Source organism: Parasteatoda tepidariorum, chromosome 2 (assembly GCF_982258835.1).
Source record: "Parasteatoda tepidariorum strain Cologne lab strain chromosome 2, Ptep-v5.0, whole genome shotgun sequence".
Taxonomy (NCBI): domain Eukaryota; kingdom Metazoa; phylum Arthropoda; class Arachnida; order Araneae; family Theridiidae; genus Parasteatoda; species Parasteatoda tepidariorum.
This window is the reverse complement of record NC_141756.1, coordinates 11,414,222-11,431,463: the sequence shown is the minus strand read 5'-3', so window position 1 is coordinate 11,431,463 and position 17,242 is coordinate 11,414,222. Positions and strand designations below refer to the sequence as shown.

General features: G+C 30.6%; 1 protein-coding gene across 1 annotated transcript in view; it reads right to left on the bottom strand.

Annotated features, from left to right (window-relative positions):
* Positions 1-17,242, bottom strand: part of LOC139425817 (epithelial sodium channel subunit gamma-2-like) — a 52,975-nt gene that overhangs the window by 22,251 nt on the left and 13,482 nt on the right. Inside the window, exon 3 of the mRNA XM_087156467.1 lies at positions 963-1,063. Within this exon, the coding sequence (XP_087012593.1) occupies positions 963-1,063 (101 nt within the window). The remainder of the gene's footprint in view (positions 1-962; positions 1,064-17,242) is intronic.

Sequence of the window (17,242 nt, the reverse complement as noted above, 5' to 3'; positions counted from 1 at the left end):
TGTTAACAAAATTTATGCAAAAATATATTTAATTACATTTAGCTTTCATAAAAGAAACAATGTTCTAGCACAGTGGTTTCCAACTGGCTGCCCGGGGGCCGCATCCTGACGAGAAGCCTTTTTTTGCGGCCCACGGACTAAAATATATTAGCTGTCATTTTTTGCGGACAATTTTCGTAAGAAATCTATATGGGTTTAAAATACTTTTCTCGTTAATAAAAATCTAATTTCTTCGTTTCACTTAAATTTATCATACCAACGGTGCAAAAAAAAATTATTTCTCAGGTCTTGCATCCAAGAAAATATTTATTCAAATGCAAAAATAATTGTGTATGTTGCTCTTTCTTATTTCCTTTTTTTTGTATTTTGTGAATATAATTTAGCATGTGTATATCAGAAATTTTCTCGAAGAAATTCTTCGATTTAACTTTCTGAAACCACTAATTTTGGACGAAAATATTTGCATACACATTTGCATACACATTTGTAAATTTTAAATTTAAAATGTAAATATCTATTCTCTGGTGGTTGCAGCAGACAAACCTCAATTTTGTCATTGAACATTTTTTGTGCTACAATGTAAGTTTTAATACCAACCTCTTTGAAGTTTTATACCTTAACAATTAGATATCTGTCGTACATTAATTGTTTAATACATGGGTGCACATTAAAGTTATTGTAGCCCGAAATTTTTTAATATGCAATTAAATATTTAAAAAAATCTGCTTCTTATTTAAATTTGTAATTCAATACTTTTGTTTTGTGCAACTTGGTAAAAATCTGACTGTAATATTTAATGTTCCTTCAAACATAAAAGAGTCCTACATAAAATTTTTATAAAGTTGCGGCCCGCCATCTGACTTGTGTTTTTAATTGTGGCTCCCGGCCTCATGTAAGTTGAAAACCCCTATTCTAGTATAAATCTATTTTATAATTATTTACATATATTTTTTATTACTCACTCTGGATAGATACTCTCAAATGCAGATATGACATCAGAATAGTTAAATTTAAGCTCAGCAGCATCCGCTTGACTTACATTCAAAGTATATTCTTCTTTTACCTTCATAAATACGATTATATAAATTAATATTAAAAAGCATCCAAAACGTTGTGTAAGAAAAGCGTTTTTAATTCAATTAAAATTTATTTTAGCATTGAATTGTTTGAGCTTATGAAAATATACTTTTGTTAAAAAAGATAACTTAACAGGTATCAAATTAAAAGTTTATTACCTTGTTCTTCTACCCGGGTCGGTACGTACCTAAAAAAATCAAAACAGTGACCACAAACTCAATAAATGTACTCCTTCTACTTCGTTAACATGTGTATATTAACAGCACTGAACACTACAAAAAACAACATGATCTCTCCAACGACAGTAACATAATCAAACTAACTAAAAAATTGTTGTTCTTAGAGAGTTCTAAATCTCGTGGCGTCATCTATTGGTTCGTTTTCTAGCAAAGGAAAATGGTATTCTGCTTTTAACACTCCCCTTTTTGAATTTCGAGGCATGTTGAACCTAATCTCAATACTTCATTGTCCAAATCTGGATGGTGGGCGAACAACACGTCCAACTCTGGTAGTAGCAGGAGTTGAATCAGGAATGTCCAATGATGGTCTTTCTGGCTCATCTTTGGAAGTCTCTGGCAGCTGGTCTTCGCTGTTGAGATTCTGCTCGTCCAGTTCTAATGGGTAGAGATTTTGAATTGGTCTGATCAGAATTCCGGATTTGGTCTTAACTTTGGCTCTTCTGATCAGTCCATCTTTACTTGTGAAAAATGAGAGTATTCTTCCCAAGGGCCAATGTATTCTTTTGAGATTATCATTCCAAATCAAGATGATATCTCCAACTTTAGGATGGTATGTTGGTTTTCGAACTGTCAGTCTATGATGTAGCTGACTCAGATATTCACTACGAAATCTTGCTCGTAAATCTGTCATCAGTCTTCTTCTATACGCAAGTCTTTTGTTTAATTCCGTCTTGACAGTTAGCTTTAATCTATCCAAATCCGTAGTACTACTAGTACGAGTGTCTTTCGGGAATAAATCAGGTGTTAAAGGACATAAATCATCGGAATCATCGCTAACATATGTTCAGGGTCTTGAATTGAGTTGGCTTTCACAATCACACAAAATAGTTTCAATTTCCTGGTAATTTAAGGATGTATAACCTAGGACCTTCCTCAAAATTCTTTTCAAAAGTCCTATTAAACTCTCAAAAAATCCTCCCCACCATGGAGCAGTCGGAGGTAGGAATCTCCAGAAAATTGGAGAAAAGGTTGTCTTTAGTCTTTCTAGGTTGATATTCTTCAGAGAGTTGTTAGTTCCAATAAAATTAGTCCCATTGTCGGAGTAGATAATTGACGGACGTCCTCTGCGTTCAATAAATCTTCTTAGGGCAAGTATGAAATTATCTGTTGAAAGTGATGTCAATAGTTCTAAGTGTACTGCCCTATAAATAGCACAGGTGAATATTGCGATCCACACTTTCTGGTTATCCTTCGTAAGCAACGGTCCAGCAACATCCACTCCTATAACTTCAAAAATTGAGGCGTTTTTAACTCTGTCCTCCGGGAGTACTCATTCTGGTATTTCAGGTCTTTTCACATTAAATCGTTGACAAGTTATACAGGTTTCCAGTACCTTTTTTACAGTTCTTCTAGCTTTTAATATCCTATAATCTTCTCTCAGAGCTACCATTAAAGATTGTACTCCAGGATGTCCAAGTTCTTGATGTTTGTGTAAAATAAGGCTCTTAACAACATGATGATCAGATGGTAAAATAATTGGAACTTTAAAGTTTTCATTGTCTTCTCGCATAATGATTTTTGTTTTAATTCTCACAAGTCCATTAGCGTCTGTAAATATAAACAGGAGCTTCAGACTCTTCAATTTTTCGCCTTGGAATGAGTCTTCTTGAACCCTTTTCAAGATTTTGAGTTCAGCTTTAATAAGCTCTTCTACAGATAATTTTCCTGTTTTCTTACTGCTGGCTCTGGAATTTTCAAAAAATCTATATATCCAGCCTGTAATTCTGATTATTTTCTTGTAGGATGATATGTTGTTGTAAAATTCGTCATCTTTCATATTTAAAGATGATACAATGATTTTCTTCTTCTCGGCATACACTATTTTTTCAAAAGGAACTAGATCAAAATTAGGCCAGTTTTCTTTTGATTCTTTAAGCCAAGATGTTCCTTCGTGCCATTGTCTCTTCAATAGGGTTTTAACTGTGCAACATCTTGAAGGCAAATCCGTTGGATTTTGGGTTCCCGGAACAAACTTCCAGTCACTAGCTTTTGAAAGTCTTCTAATTTCGTCAACTCGATTGGATACGAAAATCGTCCAAGGGCCTTCTTTCCTTATCCAATAAAGAGCGTCCATGGAGTCGCTCCAAAAAAATGTTTCAATATCTTCCAATCTTAAATCCTTTTTTACTGTATCAGCTAATCTAGCTCCAATGTTACATGCAAGTAATTCTAATCTTGGTATCGACACTTTTTTCAGTGGGTCAACTCTAGATCTTGCTTGAATAAGTTGGCAAGTAACTTTTCCATTCCTTTCCGCCCTCAAAAATATGCAAGTCGCATATGCCACCATGGAAGCGTCACAAAAGATATGAAGTGTTAAGCTTGATTTAGAAAGATTTAAGTTTGAAAGTCTACGAGGAATTTTGAAGTTGCTCAATTCTTTTAATTCTTCTTTCCATTTTTCGAATCTCTTAATTATTTCGTCGGGCAATTTTGAATCCCAAGAAATTCCAATCTTCCAGCATTCTTGTAGAAGAAGTTTCGGAATCAACGTTATAGGACAAGTGAACCCTATAGGATCGAACAGCTGGTGTGCCATAGATAAGATTTTTCTCCTGGTAACTGGTTCACTATTGTTTTCTTCTTTAACCAGCTCACAGGATAAAGTGTCATTTTGGTTGTCCCATTTTAGGTCTAATACCGACACTTCCTTTTCACAGTTGGAATTATCTTGCACAAATTCGTTCATCTCAAGTAGGTTGTTATTTTTCCAGCCACGTAAATCAAATTTAGCAGCTTTCAGAATTATCTGAGATTCTGATATAAAATGTTCCAATTCTGAAACTGAGTCTACACTTGCAATGCAATTATCAACATACATAGAGTCTTTGATCTTCACTGCAAGACTTTTCAATGGCTCTTCTACCTGATCTAATACATGATTCAGAACAGCCGCAAGTAAGAAGGGGCTACATGATATTCCGAACACTACTCTACAATGTCTATACGTAATTATCTTTTGAGGATCTCCGTCTTTCAGCCACATGAATCGTAAACAATCCCTATCAGATTCGTTAAGAGATATTTGTAAAAATGCCTGTTTGACATCCGATATTACTCCGATCTTTTCCCATCTAAACCTATTTAATACAGCTGGGATAATTTCTATGAGATTTGGGCCCTTTTCTATGCATTCATTTATTGATACGGAGTTTTTGGTTTTAGCTGATCCGTCAAAAACAGGACGTACTTTAGTGGTTGAATTATCTTTAAAAATTGCCCTATGTGATAAATAATGTATTCCAAAGCTTTTAGAATTATCATTACCCTCATTAACTTGCTCTATTATACCTTCTTTTTCCCATTGGTTAAAAGCCTCTTGATAATCATTTAACCGATTCGCTGATTTAAGGGATTTAAATGTGTATTTTAGTCTTTTATAAGACAACTCTTTATTATCGGGTAAAGGAGGATGTCCATCTAACCAGGGTAAATTAACCGTATATCTGCCCGTACTGTCTCTACTAACCGTTTCTCTGAAATGTTTCAAAGCAAGTTCTTGGGTCTGTGTTGTTGAGCGTTTTTCACTACTATCTTTAATACCCAAGGTATCTAAATTCCAGAGATCTTCAATTTTTGCATTATTTACATGCAATGGCAATACTAACATTGAGCTAGTTGTAGATGTTCCCTCTACCTCAGATTTACCCATTACTGTCCACCCTAACAAAGTGTGTACAGCAACCAAACCTTCCGTAAGGTGTTTTACTTTTCCCGTCAATATCTCGCCAGAATCTCTTTCATATAAACAGGACGCTTTAAAGGGGTAATTTCTAATAATTGACTCATGTGGCTGTTTATCAATGTTTCTTTTCTTCCAAAGCGCTGTTCTAGCAAATCAATAGCTTTAACATAATTTTCTGAGGAAATAGCAAAACCTCCTATCGTTTCTAAAGCTGTTCCACATAGATGAGCTTTTATATAGTTAAATTTACTGACATCATATAACGATTTGTTCTTATGAGAGTTCCAGAAAGTGAGCCAATCACTGATATTTCCCGAAAATTTCGGGATTACTATCTTCGGTAATTTAATATTCAGCATTTCTGGTTTCGTTTCTACTTCCACTTCGCGATTAGTAGTAGGAGTTATATGTTGGGGGAAAATTGAGAGGATCCCGAATATTTTTCTTTTGATTCAAATTGCGCAAATATTTATTAGCTTTAAATCTCCACGTTACTATCTTTCCACGGTATTCTTCTGCAGTTTCTAATTCTTTATCTAAATCCTCTGGTTTAAACAGATTTTCTTATTCAGAATCAACTGTTTTGAGAGACTCGAATTTCTCATTTAATTGTTCAATAATTAGATCAATTTCGGCTTCTTCATCAGTTATTTCGTTTTTTTGAATTTCAGATTCTATCTTTGAAATTAGCTTAGTAACTGATGTTCTTACCGTAGTGCATTTCTTTTTAAGGAGCTCAATGTTTGCTGCCATTTTAGAGCTATTATTATTCACAGTATTTTCAGTTCCAGTGTCCATTTATTTTTATAACACTATAAATCAAATTTATAATAATAGTTCTTATTTTATTAAAATACGAACCGATAGTGCCGGCTGGGATGGCATGTTAAAAAAGATAACTTATTTCTTTATCTACTTCAATAGAACAGGTATCAAATTAAAAGTTTCTTACCTTGTTCTTCTACCCGGGTCGGTACGTACCTAAATAAATCAAAACAGTGACCACAAACTCAATAAATGTACTCCTTCTACTTGGTTAACATGTGTATATTAACAGCACTAAACACTACAAAAAACAACATGATCTCTCCAATGACAGTAACATAATCAAACTAACTAAAAAATTGTCGTTCTTAGAGAGTTCTAAATCTTGTGGCGCCATCTATTGGTTCGTTTTCTAGCAAAGGAAAATGGTATTCTGTTTTTTTACACTATAATTGAGTATAAATTTTTTTAATTTTAGTTTCAAAATAAATTGGTTTAAGCTGATAAAAAGAAATTTATGTATTAAAACTAACTTGTACTTTTCAATAAAAAGGGAAAAGTTTAAAGGATTAGAGAAAGACAAATTCTAAGGTAAAGATCTGGCGACATGGAGAAGAAGGTTGGAAGCACCGTATGACGGAAAGAGCCTTAGCAAGTTAAGTTTAAATTCTAGACGATTCTTTTCATTACGATAAATGCCATTAAAATGTTTTTTGGCGAATTTAGATATTTTGATAACAAAAATAAATGAGTCTCTTCTGTCAAGCTCATGTAAGAAAATCAGAACACTCTCTAAGTTTGTATTTTGTTTCTAAATTACTGCAGTAATATATATATATATGTATATATATATATATATATATATATATATATATATATATATATATATATATATATATATATATATATATATATATATATATATATATATATATATATATATATATATATATATATATATATATATATATATATATATGTAGATTTCAATACCGTAGTCTAACAACTGCGAACATTGCGTCATCCCCCATCTTGTAATATTAAAAGAAGTTGCATCATCCTCTTGACATTAAGAGGCGCCAGCTAGACCAGAAGGGGAAGTCCCGAAGGGAAACTCCCGAATTTATAATTAACTCTTACTTTATACCATAGAACACTCTAATTCTTAGTCACATGCATTCCGGAGACCACATTCATGTCCCATGCATTCATGTCCCCAGTATATTTGATGTTTGTTTTACAGCTTACGAAAAAAAAATTCAGGGAAAGTGTCCTTAAAAATGCAAGCTAACAAAAGAATAAAAATAAAATTATCAATTTTTATTTTTTATTTATTTTAGGTAATTAAAATATACCAATATGTCCTTCCCTCACTTGTCCCCACTGCTGATTTAAAAAAAAAGAAAAAAATTGTTTCTGAAATAATTTTTTTTTTTTACAAATTCGTGTTTTTTATTTCAGAATACTGAAATATGGAATTCAGAAAATCAATTTTAAATTTAATTTCTGATAAAAATATTAACACAGCACTATTTTAAACTTTGTCCCCAGTGTTTCGCGTCATTCCCTCCCTCACAACAATGTTCTTATCACTTGCAATCTTCTTAGAATAAAAATATTTTAATAAAAACTTCAGAAGTTAACAACTGGCATCATAGAACAAAATTGCAGTATGTTTCTATCTTCATTTTAAAGAAGCTTTGCTGTGGAATAAATTTGAATGAATCAAACCAGGTAAAATTTTTTACATTTGTCATTCCCTCATGTCGTTTTTTAGAGTGAAATTAAATACAACTTCATCGAGAAAGTGGATAATTATATGTTGCTTTCTTGTATAAATATAATTGCATGTGATAGACTTCAGAAATTAATTAGGCCTAACTGTTATTTTTAAATTTTATTGAATTCGTCATTCCCTCACTAGTGTATAAAATGAGGGAATGACGCTGAAGTGAGGGAATGATTCAAGATGAGTATATCATCAAATTTTTTTTTGTTCAATCGTGCCAGCCAATTTTATTTCCCAAACCTGTAAAAACTATTAAATATATAAGACTAAATTATAATAAATATTAGATATACTTAGTATGTTATCATTTTCAAACTTTAGGTAGATGTAACTTAGATAAAAACATGTATTAAAATAAAATATCATTCCCTCACTATAAGTGTCATTCCCTCACTTTTTAAATAGTGAAAATAATTAATTTACTTATTAATTAATTTGAAAAATAAATTAAAAAATTAATAAATTAATTTATTAAATTAAATAATTTATTTATTAAATTAATTAATTATTAATTATTATAAATTAATTAATTATAAATTAATTATTTAAAAAATTAATTAATTTAAATATTAAGTATAATTTATAGGATATATACTTTCTTTATAATGCCATTACATATTTCTATTAATATAAAAAGTTTCAGAGCTTTCTATTCACTTTACTTTTTTGGGATTTTATGAACTGAAAAATGACTGTTTTCGTGAGAATGACCCATATATATATATATATATATATATATATATATATATATATATATATATATATATATATATATATATATATATATATATATATATATATATATATATATATATATATATATATATATATATATATATATATATATATATATATATATATATATATATATATATATATATATATATATATATATATATATATATATATATATATATATAGTATATATGAGGTATGATCAAAAAGTATCCGACCCTAATTTTTATTGGTCAAACAAACACAACTATGGGGGCGGGGCTCGATGTGTGGTTGTGAGCATGCCTAGTGCGCATGCTCATTTTTTTCTACGGCTCCAATACAAGTCAGTCGGCGTCAGGCCATTCATGATTGAACAGGTACAAGTGAGTGTCGTCGGATTTTATTTTTTTTAAAATGTCAGAAAAAGTCGAACAGCGTTATTGCATAAAATTTTGTTTTAATCTTGGTGATTCGCAAGTGGAAACAATTCGCAAGATTAAACAAGTGTTTGGAAATGGGCACCACACAGATAAAGGAGTGGTACAACCGCTTCAAAGATGGCCGCTTATCAGTTGAAAGTGAACCACGCTCAGGGAGGCCCTCAACATCGAAAAGTGATGCCATCATTGATCAAGTGAGGAACCTGGTGATGCAGAACCGCCGAATCACGATCAGAGAGCTTGTAGACGAGGTGAGTATTAGTTTTGGTTCCATTCAATCAACTTTGACTGACGACGTGGGCCTCAGGAGAGTCTCAAGCTGCTCCAAAGCTGCTAACATTTGAGCAATAAAACCTTCGTCTGGAGATCGCACAAGACATGCTGGAAACTGTGAACGGTGATCCCGACTTAATGAACACAGTGATTACAGGTGACGAGTCATGGGTTTATGGATATGACCCAGAAACCAAGCGCCAGTCAACACAGTGGAAGCATCCTTCATCCCCGAGGCCCAAAAAAGCAAGGCAAGATCGCAGCAATGTCAAGGTCATGCTAACTGCCTTTTTTGACTCCAGTGGCTTAGTACGTCACGAGCACGCACCACACGGTACTACAATCACCAAGGAGTACTACCAAGAGGTTCTGCGTCGCCTTCGTGACGCAGTGAGGCGCAAGCGCCCGGATCTGTGGGCAACAGGCAGTTGGAAGCTCCATCATGATAACGCTCCCGCTCATTCTTCCCATTTAATTCAGAAGTTCAGCATAGAATTTTTTACAGAATATTGTATAATTATTGTTAGCTTTGTCTATGGGAGTAATTACAAAATTTTTTTGAAGTTTCTTAATTGATTGAACAATATTAGAAAAATGTGTTGGATTGTTACTCTTATTTAAATTATCCTTATTATTGGAAACAAAGTTTTTAAAGTAATAATAAACTCCTCATTTCCATTCTGTTAGCATACCTAAATCTAAATAGAACCTAATTGATATCTTTAAACATAAACTATTGAGATCATTAAGAAAGTATTTTAGAATTTCATTGATTGATATATGGTGAATGGGTCTAAATTTTGAACCTTTTATCATTAAATTCCTAAGTTCTCAGTTTTCTATAATATTTAAATTACCAGTAATAATGTTGTGTTTATCAAAAAAATCAAAACATTTCTCTTCCTCACAGTGACATGCATAATCGGATGTATTAACACTCCCTAAATTTTTGCTTATATCATTATAATTAAATATAGTTCTACCAAGAGATTTATTATACTTAAAGCTCTTAATTATATTTAAAATCTTTTAATGGAAATAAAGATTTACAATTTTTAGAAATATTATGAAATTTGATCTTATCGAAAACAGGATTTTGGAAGCTAATAACGAAATATATATAATCTAAATTTTTCTTTTTATTTGGCGAAATTTTACTCATTTTGCCATTTATAAGATCGAAACAAAGAATTTTGAAATAGAAATTAATAAAAAAAAAATTGATCGCATAAGATTGTAGAGCTTATATACATCATAATTCTTAAGGGAGAAGACAAAATCTTTAATTAGTTTAATGTTATAATGTTTATTAAAATCTTTTTCTACATTAGAAAGATAATTTATATTTAATTTGCGATTATTAAGAGAGTTTCTATTACTTTTTGAACTCCTTCATATACTCCTTGAACTCTTGTCACTATTAAGAGAGTTTCTAAAGCCACTTGCACTCTTTCAGCGGATATAATCGTGTGGGCTGATGAAAAGATTATATCTTTTTTTTTCTCAGGATTTTGTAAAAACAATTTATCCTTTTTTTTTCTTCCCCAGTTGTTTGTTATTTTTTTATTATTATTTTTCTTTCCCCCCCTTTTTTCATATGTCTGTAATTTTCCTTTGTTTTATCTCCATTTTGAATATATATATATATATATATATATATATATATATATATATATATATATATATATATATATATATATATATATATATATATATATATATATATATATATATATACAGAGAGAGAGAGAGAGAGAGAGATATTATATATATTATTCGGGACACTTAAAATTTCAAAAAAAATGTCATTTTTCAAAGTATCATTACTTTTTCAAAAATGAATCAAATTTCATAACAATTTCAGGATATCATGTTCAGGTCTTCTACTTTCACCTAAAAATTACTAATTTAATTTATCTCAAATTTTTCCAAAAATTTGAGCATTTTAACACAGAAATTTTCTTTTTAAGAAAAATGTCAAGTCTGCAAGTTGCTACTTTGTAACAAAATTTTTTGCGTAAAAATTATTATTTACACATTAAAGAACAAGTCATTAACTTTAAAACGCGCTAAAGTAAATGACTTTACGATTGTTTTTGACCGAGATATGAGATTTTTTTTCATTTACAGTGAAAACGAAATTATTGTGAATTCGAAAATTATTTAGTATTAGCTTTTTGAAACTTTCTTATTCGGATTAATTAAGTTTTTTATTTAAAACATTATTACAAACACGAACATTATTTGTAAATTTGCAATAACAATTATAAAAAACGACTCAAGAAATTTTTAAGAAATTTAACTTTATCATAAAATTCAAAATCTTTTTTGAGAAAACAAGTATAATAAAAAAATCTTAATATTTTGTTGCATGCCCTTTTGCGTTTATTCTTCGCGGCAATACAAGCTTTTGCTTTCGCAATAAAATCTGGGCTATTCCAGGTTTCTTTCAACCTTGATATTAGTGTGATATCTTTATTTGTTATAACTTCTTCAGCTACTTTTCGTTTCACTATTTCCCACAAATTCTCTATAGGGTTCAGATCTGGAGAATTTCCTGGCCAAGGAAGGACATTAATTTTTTTATTGTCCGGGTACTTCATAACACTTTTTGCTTTGTGACAAGGGGCACAGTGCATAAAAGTGACATCTTCATCGTTTGGAAACCACGTACGTAATTATACAAAAGTTAAACTTTTCTCAACTGTGATAAATATAAACTTATGCGAACCTTACGTAACAAATAAATAATTAATTGCTAACAAATTTTCAACAGAAAATAGTCAATAGGTTGATCTCCTTAAGCTGAAGAATAAATACTAAATTTTCGAATTAACAATAATTTCGTTTTCACTATAAATGACAAAAATTTTTCAAAATCTCATATCTCAGACAAAAAAAATCGTAAAGACATTTACTTTAGCGCGTTTTAAAGTTAATGACTTGTACTTTAATGTGTAAATAATAATTTTTATGCAAAAAATTTTGTTACAAAGAAGCAACTTGTCAGATATGACATTTTTTGTTTAAAAAATTTGATTTGTTCAAATGTGCAAATTTTTGCAAAAAATTGAGATAAATTAAATTAGTAATTTTTAGGTGAAAGTAGAAGACCTGAACATGATATTCTGAATTTTTATGAAAATGGATTCATTTTTGAAAAAGTTATGACACTTTGAAATATGACAATTTTTTAGAAATTTTAAGTGTCCCTAATAATTTGGAAGGGTACTGTATATATATTAGTCTTGCCGATCAGTCTTGCCGATGAGCAAACCTAGTGCCTTCTCTAGGTATCCACTCTTTCAGGACCACCACAATGGGTGAGATACCGTTAGTCATGTTAATTTGGAAGTCTAGTTTCGGCCACACTAGATGGCAGCACCGAGAATCTATTTGGATGCTAAAGTGCACTAGGAATTTAATTTTGCCGAAAATGCCAAGAGCCAATAAGGCACTCCAGGGATCTTTTACATGCTGCATACTCATTTGGCCGCTGAGGATTTTCTGCATCCCGAAAATCCGGCGTTTGGGCCAGGGATTGAACCCGCAGACTTGGGCTGAGAAGGCCGACGACAAACCAACTGAGTCACCCAGCCAATATATATATATATATAAGCTAAAAAGTTGAGAAAAAGTCAAGAGAAGAAAATTATTAACAATAATTTTTTAAAAGTATTTAAAAAACATAATTTTTAATACCTTAAAAAAAAAAAAAGAAAAAAAAAAAAAAAAAAACAATTTATTAAAATTTGGAAAACAAAACTAAGAAAAGATATAATCTCTTCATCAGCTCACACGATTATATCCGCAAAAGGAGTGCTTTCTAATATTGTATTAATACAGCCAAAGCAAAATATATCAATACAACAGTGTGAGGAGCACTCAAAAAATTTTACCGAAATTGGAACACATTAAGTAAAAAATATGTACGGAAAAACAAACAAATATATCAAGCAAAAAACTGAAAATAAAATGTAAAGAGATTAGAGAACAGTACTCGAAAAGAAATCTACAAAGTGAGGAGCGAATTAAATGAACTTACGCGTACCGGAATCTTTCAAGAATGATTTATAATATTTTCGTAATAAGATTGCCAGATTACAATATATGAAAACAGAAGCATAAATAAAGTGATATCTTATGGCACGTTCTTACTGCAAAACTGAAGCGCGTCTAATTTGTTAGTTACCTTGGGTGGGCCCGAAAATGGATGCGCGCAAGGTAATAATATAATACAGGAGAATTTAAAGTTTGTAATTAAAAAGTTTGATAATTAAAACAATTAATTTTAAGGAAAAAAAAACAGAATTTACTTCGTTTGAATTAATTTTTAGCAGGAGCCAAATTATTATTGCTGCTGAAATCCAAAAATTAGGCTCAAAGAGCAATGTCCTAAACACACTAAATAGAAGACGAGCTAAAAACGGAAACAAAAGAAAACGAAAGTAAGCTAATAGTAGATAATATTAAGCGCTAAAGCTGCTTTAAATATGATCACCATAACATAGCACAATAAAAACAAAACCGAACTAAAAACGGAAACAAAAGGAAAACGGAAGTAAGGTAATAGTAAATAATATCAAGCGCTAAAGCTGCTTTAAATATGATCACTATAACATAGCGGTTTTGTTTTTATTGTGCTATGTTATGGTGATCATATTTAAAGCAGCTTTAGCGCTTAATATTATCTACTATTAGCTTACTTTCGTTTTCTTTTGTTTCCGTTTTTAGCTAGTCTTCTATTTAGTGTGTTTAGGACATTGTTCTTTGAGCCTAATTTTTGGATTTCAGCAGCAATAATAATTTGGCTCCTGCTAAAAATTAATTCAAAACGAAGTAAATTCTGTTTTTTTTTTCCTTAAAATTAATTGTTTTAATTATCAAACTTTTTAATTACAAACTTTAAATTCTCCTGTATTATATTATTACCTTGCGCGCATCCATTTTCGGGCCCACCCAAGGTAACTAACAAATTAGACGCGCTTCAGTTTTGCAGTAAGAACGTGCCATAAGATATCACTTTATTTATGCTTCTGTTTTCATATATTGTAATCTGGCAATCTTATTACGAAAATATTATAAATCATTCTTGAAAGATTCCGGTACGCGTAAGTTCATTTAATTCGCTCCTCACTTTGTAGATTTCTTTTCGAGTACTGTTCTCTAATCTCTTTACATTTTATTTTCAGTTTTTTGCTTGATATATTTGTTTGTTTTTCCGTACATATTTTTTACTTAATGTGTTCCAATTTCGGTAAAATTTTTTGAGTGCTCCTCACACTGTTGTATTGATATATTTTGCTTTGGCTATATTTATACAATATTAGAAAGCACTCCTTTTGCGGATATAATCGTGTGAGCTGATGAAGAGATTATATCTTTTCTTAGTTTTGTTTCCCAAATTTTAATAAATTGTTTTTTTTTTTTTTTTTTTTTTTTTTCTTTTTTTTTTTTAAGGTATTAAAAATTATGTTTTTTAAATACTTTTAAAAAATTATTGTTAATAATTTTCTTCTCTTGACTTTTTCTCAACTTTTTAGCTTATTTTATGAGTTCTATATACTTGCAGCTTATGCGCAGTTAATAAAACTTATTAATTATTTTCGTTTTTCTCTTTGTTTTTTTGTGCTATGTTATAGTGATCATATTTAAAGCAGCTTTAGCGCTTGATATTATTTACTATTACCTTACTTCCGTTTTCTTTTTGTTTCCGTTTTTAGTTCGGTTTTGTTTTTATTGTGCTATATATATATATATATATATATATATATATATATATATGCCGCTAAAGTAAAAATTTGAATATGGTTTTTAGAAAGTTTTTCCACATTCACCAAAATCTCTGAATTTTATTAAATTAATTCAAAAATTTTTTAGGTACGATTTCAGTGCATATTTGTATGAAATAAATCAACAAACTTTTGAAGAATAAAAATTTATTTAATTGAAAATTACCAAATTAAAAATAATTTGTATGTTGCGGACATGACAAAAAGTTTGTCATTACAACTAACCTTCTTAGATGTTCATAAATCATTAGAACATTACAGATTTCTTTTGTTAAAAAAATATTGAATAAATTAAAATTGTTTAATAATTATTTGTTTTAATATTTTTAATTTTTAAACGTAGATTTTATTATAAAATTAATTATTGTAAATTAGTTTTATTTTACATTCAAGTCAAAACATTTGTAAAAAATTACATTACAATTTATTTATTACTAGTGGCCTGCGCCCCCTGCTCGCTGACGCTCGCCAACCCCCTAAAATTGCTACGCAATCTTCTATGGTTTGCTTCGCAAACCAACCTCGCTTCGCTCGCTACTAACTTAGGTACATTGCAAAGTCACAAAATTCTAAGAATTCAAAACAATCATTCAAATCCATATAGCAACTTTTTTTAAAATAAAAAAATTAAATTTTTTTAGTAAATACTAAGTCATTAAAATAAATTTGAATTCAAATAAATGACTTGTAATTCGTTAAACCAATTGGAAATGTGCTATAGTATAAAATCTTAAAGTGTAACAGCACGACTGAGACTCAGTTTTCAATGAATAAATAACAACAATAATAAAACGAATAAATTCGAGATATAAATCAAAAATCGTCAAATAAATTCGTAATATATAAATTTGTGAAAAAAGCGCTTTCGACAAAATACTAAAATTGAGATCTATCGACAAAGACTACTCACTTCTGTCTTGCTTATTTGAGTTTCCGTTTTTAAAAGCGCTACATGTTGAGCCATCTCAGCTAAATTTGACATGTGACATTTTTAGCGGCAATCATTGGTCGATTTTCTTGCGTTGCCATTCGGAGAGTTTTAATGAGGCTTTTTTTTGTCGCCGTGTAAGAGAAATATATATATATATATAGATATTATTTATCTTTAAAGCAAGTTCTGAATAGTATGGAAAAAATCGTGCATTATTATTAGGTGAAGGATAACACGGCAAAGGACATAAGTATGAGTAAATTACCATTGCTTTAAATAGAGGTTTTTCTAAATACTGAAACTTGCTTAGAGCTACTGACTTAAAGTGGTGTTTAAGTGTCATTTCAAAATAATTCAACTAGATGCATGATTAGGGGACTAGAGAAGGAGAATTCAAAGAAAAATCAACAGAAATAAGTGTTATAAGTGAGATGAAATTTAATAATCTTGTATTTGGGATCGATTTGTAGAGACTATAACGTTTTTTCAACATTGATGCCTCATGTTCGACAGTGACTTTACTTAAAATTTTACATTAACAACAATTTCTTTTCCTTGAAATGCATCTCTCAAAATAATACGAATAGCACCATCAGACCAGTGATGTACTTTTTTTGTTTTAAAGATGAGATAAAATTTCTTTCTTTATAACTTTCACGCCATCTTTATTGTGCGATAGGTCATCAGAGATAATGGCATAAGACTTTATGAATTATTTCTGCCATCCTAGAAATATTCAACGCAAGTGTATACTGTGACACTGTGCACTCGTGATTTCCCGATCATATTTTACAGTATAGTTTTCAGCAAAGTCGGTATGGATTATAATTTCATTCTCAGGACGATTTTTTTTCTAATGACGACATTCAAAATGCTGTTTGTGAGCATTTGCTAATGTCTGTAGCTGTTATCCAATTTCTTCCTTTACACCACCGAAATCGGCAACAACTTATTTTTTAACAGTGAAACCTTGTACGTTCGGTCGCCATTGATAAATACTTCACAATGTTGTCTAAATTTTGATCTGGTTTTTTGAAGCGAAGTTTTTTTCTACGCCGCATACTTGACAGGATCTGTCTCTGCAGTTGATGTGTTCTTCATCGAAATTGCGAACACTTTCTCTTGCAATTGTTTCCGAATTTTTTGGAAGACCAGGACAGAGAGCTCCGATTCCTGAAAGAATCATAGCTATGTTTTCGTGTTATATTCACATACAGACTTCCTGGTCTCTCTTTCCAGAAGGAAAAACGAACCTAAGAAGAAGCTCAAGAAATTTAGTTTTCCCATTATTAAAATCAGAATTTTCTTTCAAAAATAACTCATATAATTCTCCATTACTCATCACTAAATAACGCTTTTGATGTCTTCCTTTAGTTGTTTTTATGGATATCACTTTCTTCTCCAATGGCCTTCTCCAAAGGCCGCTGAGGAAAATCCTCAGTGGCCATGTCGCATGCGACATGTAAAAGATCCCTAGAGTGCCTTTTTGGCTCTTGGCATTTCTGGCAAAATTAAATTCCTAGTGCACTTTAGC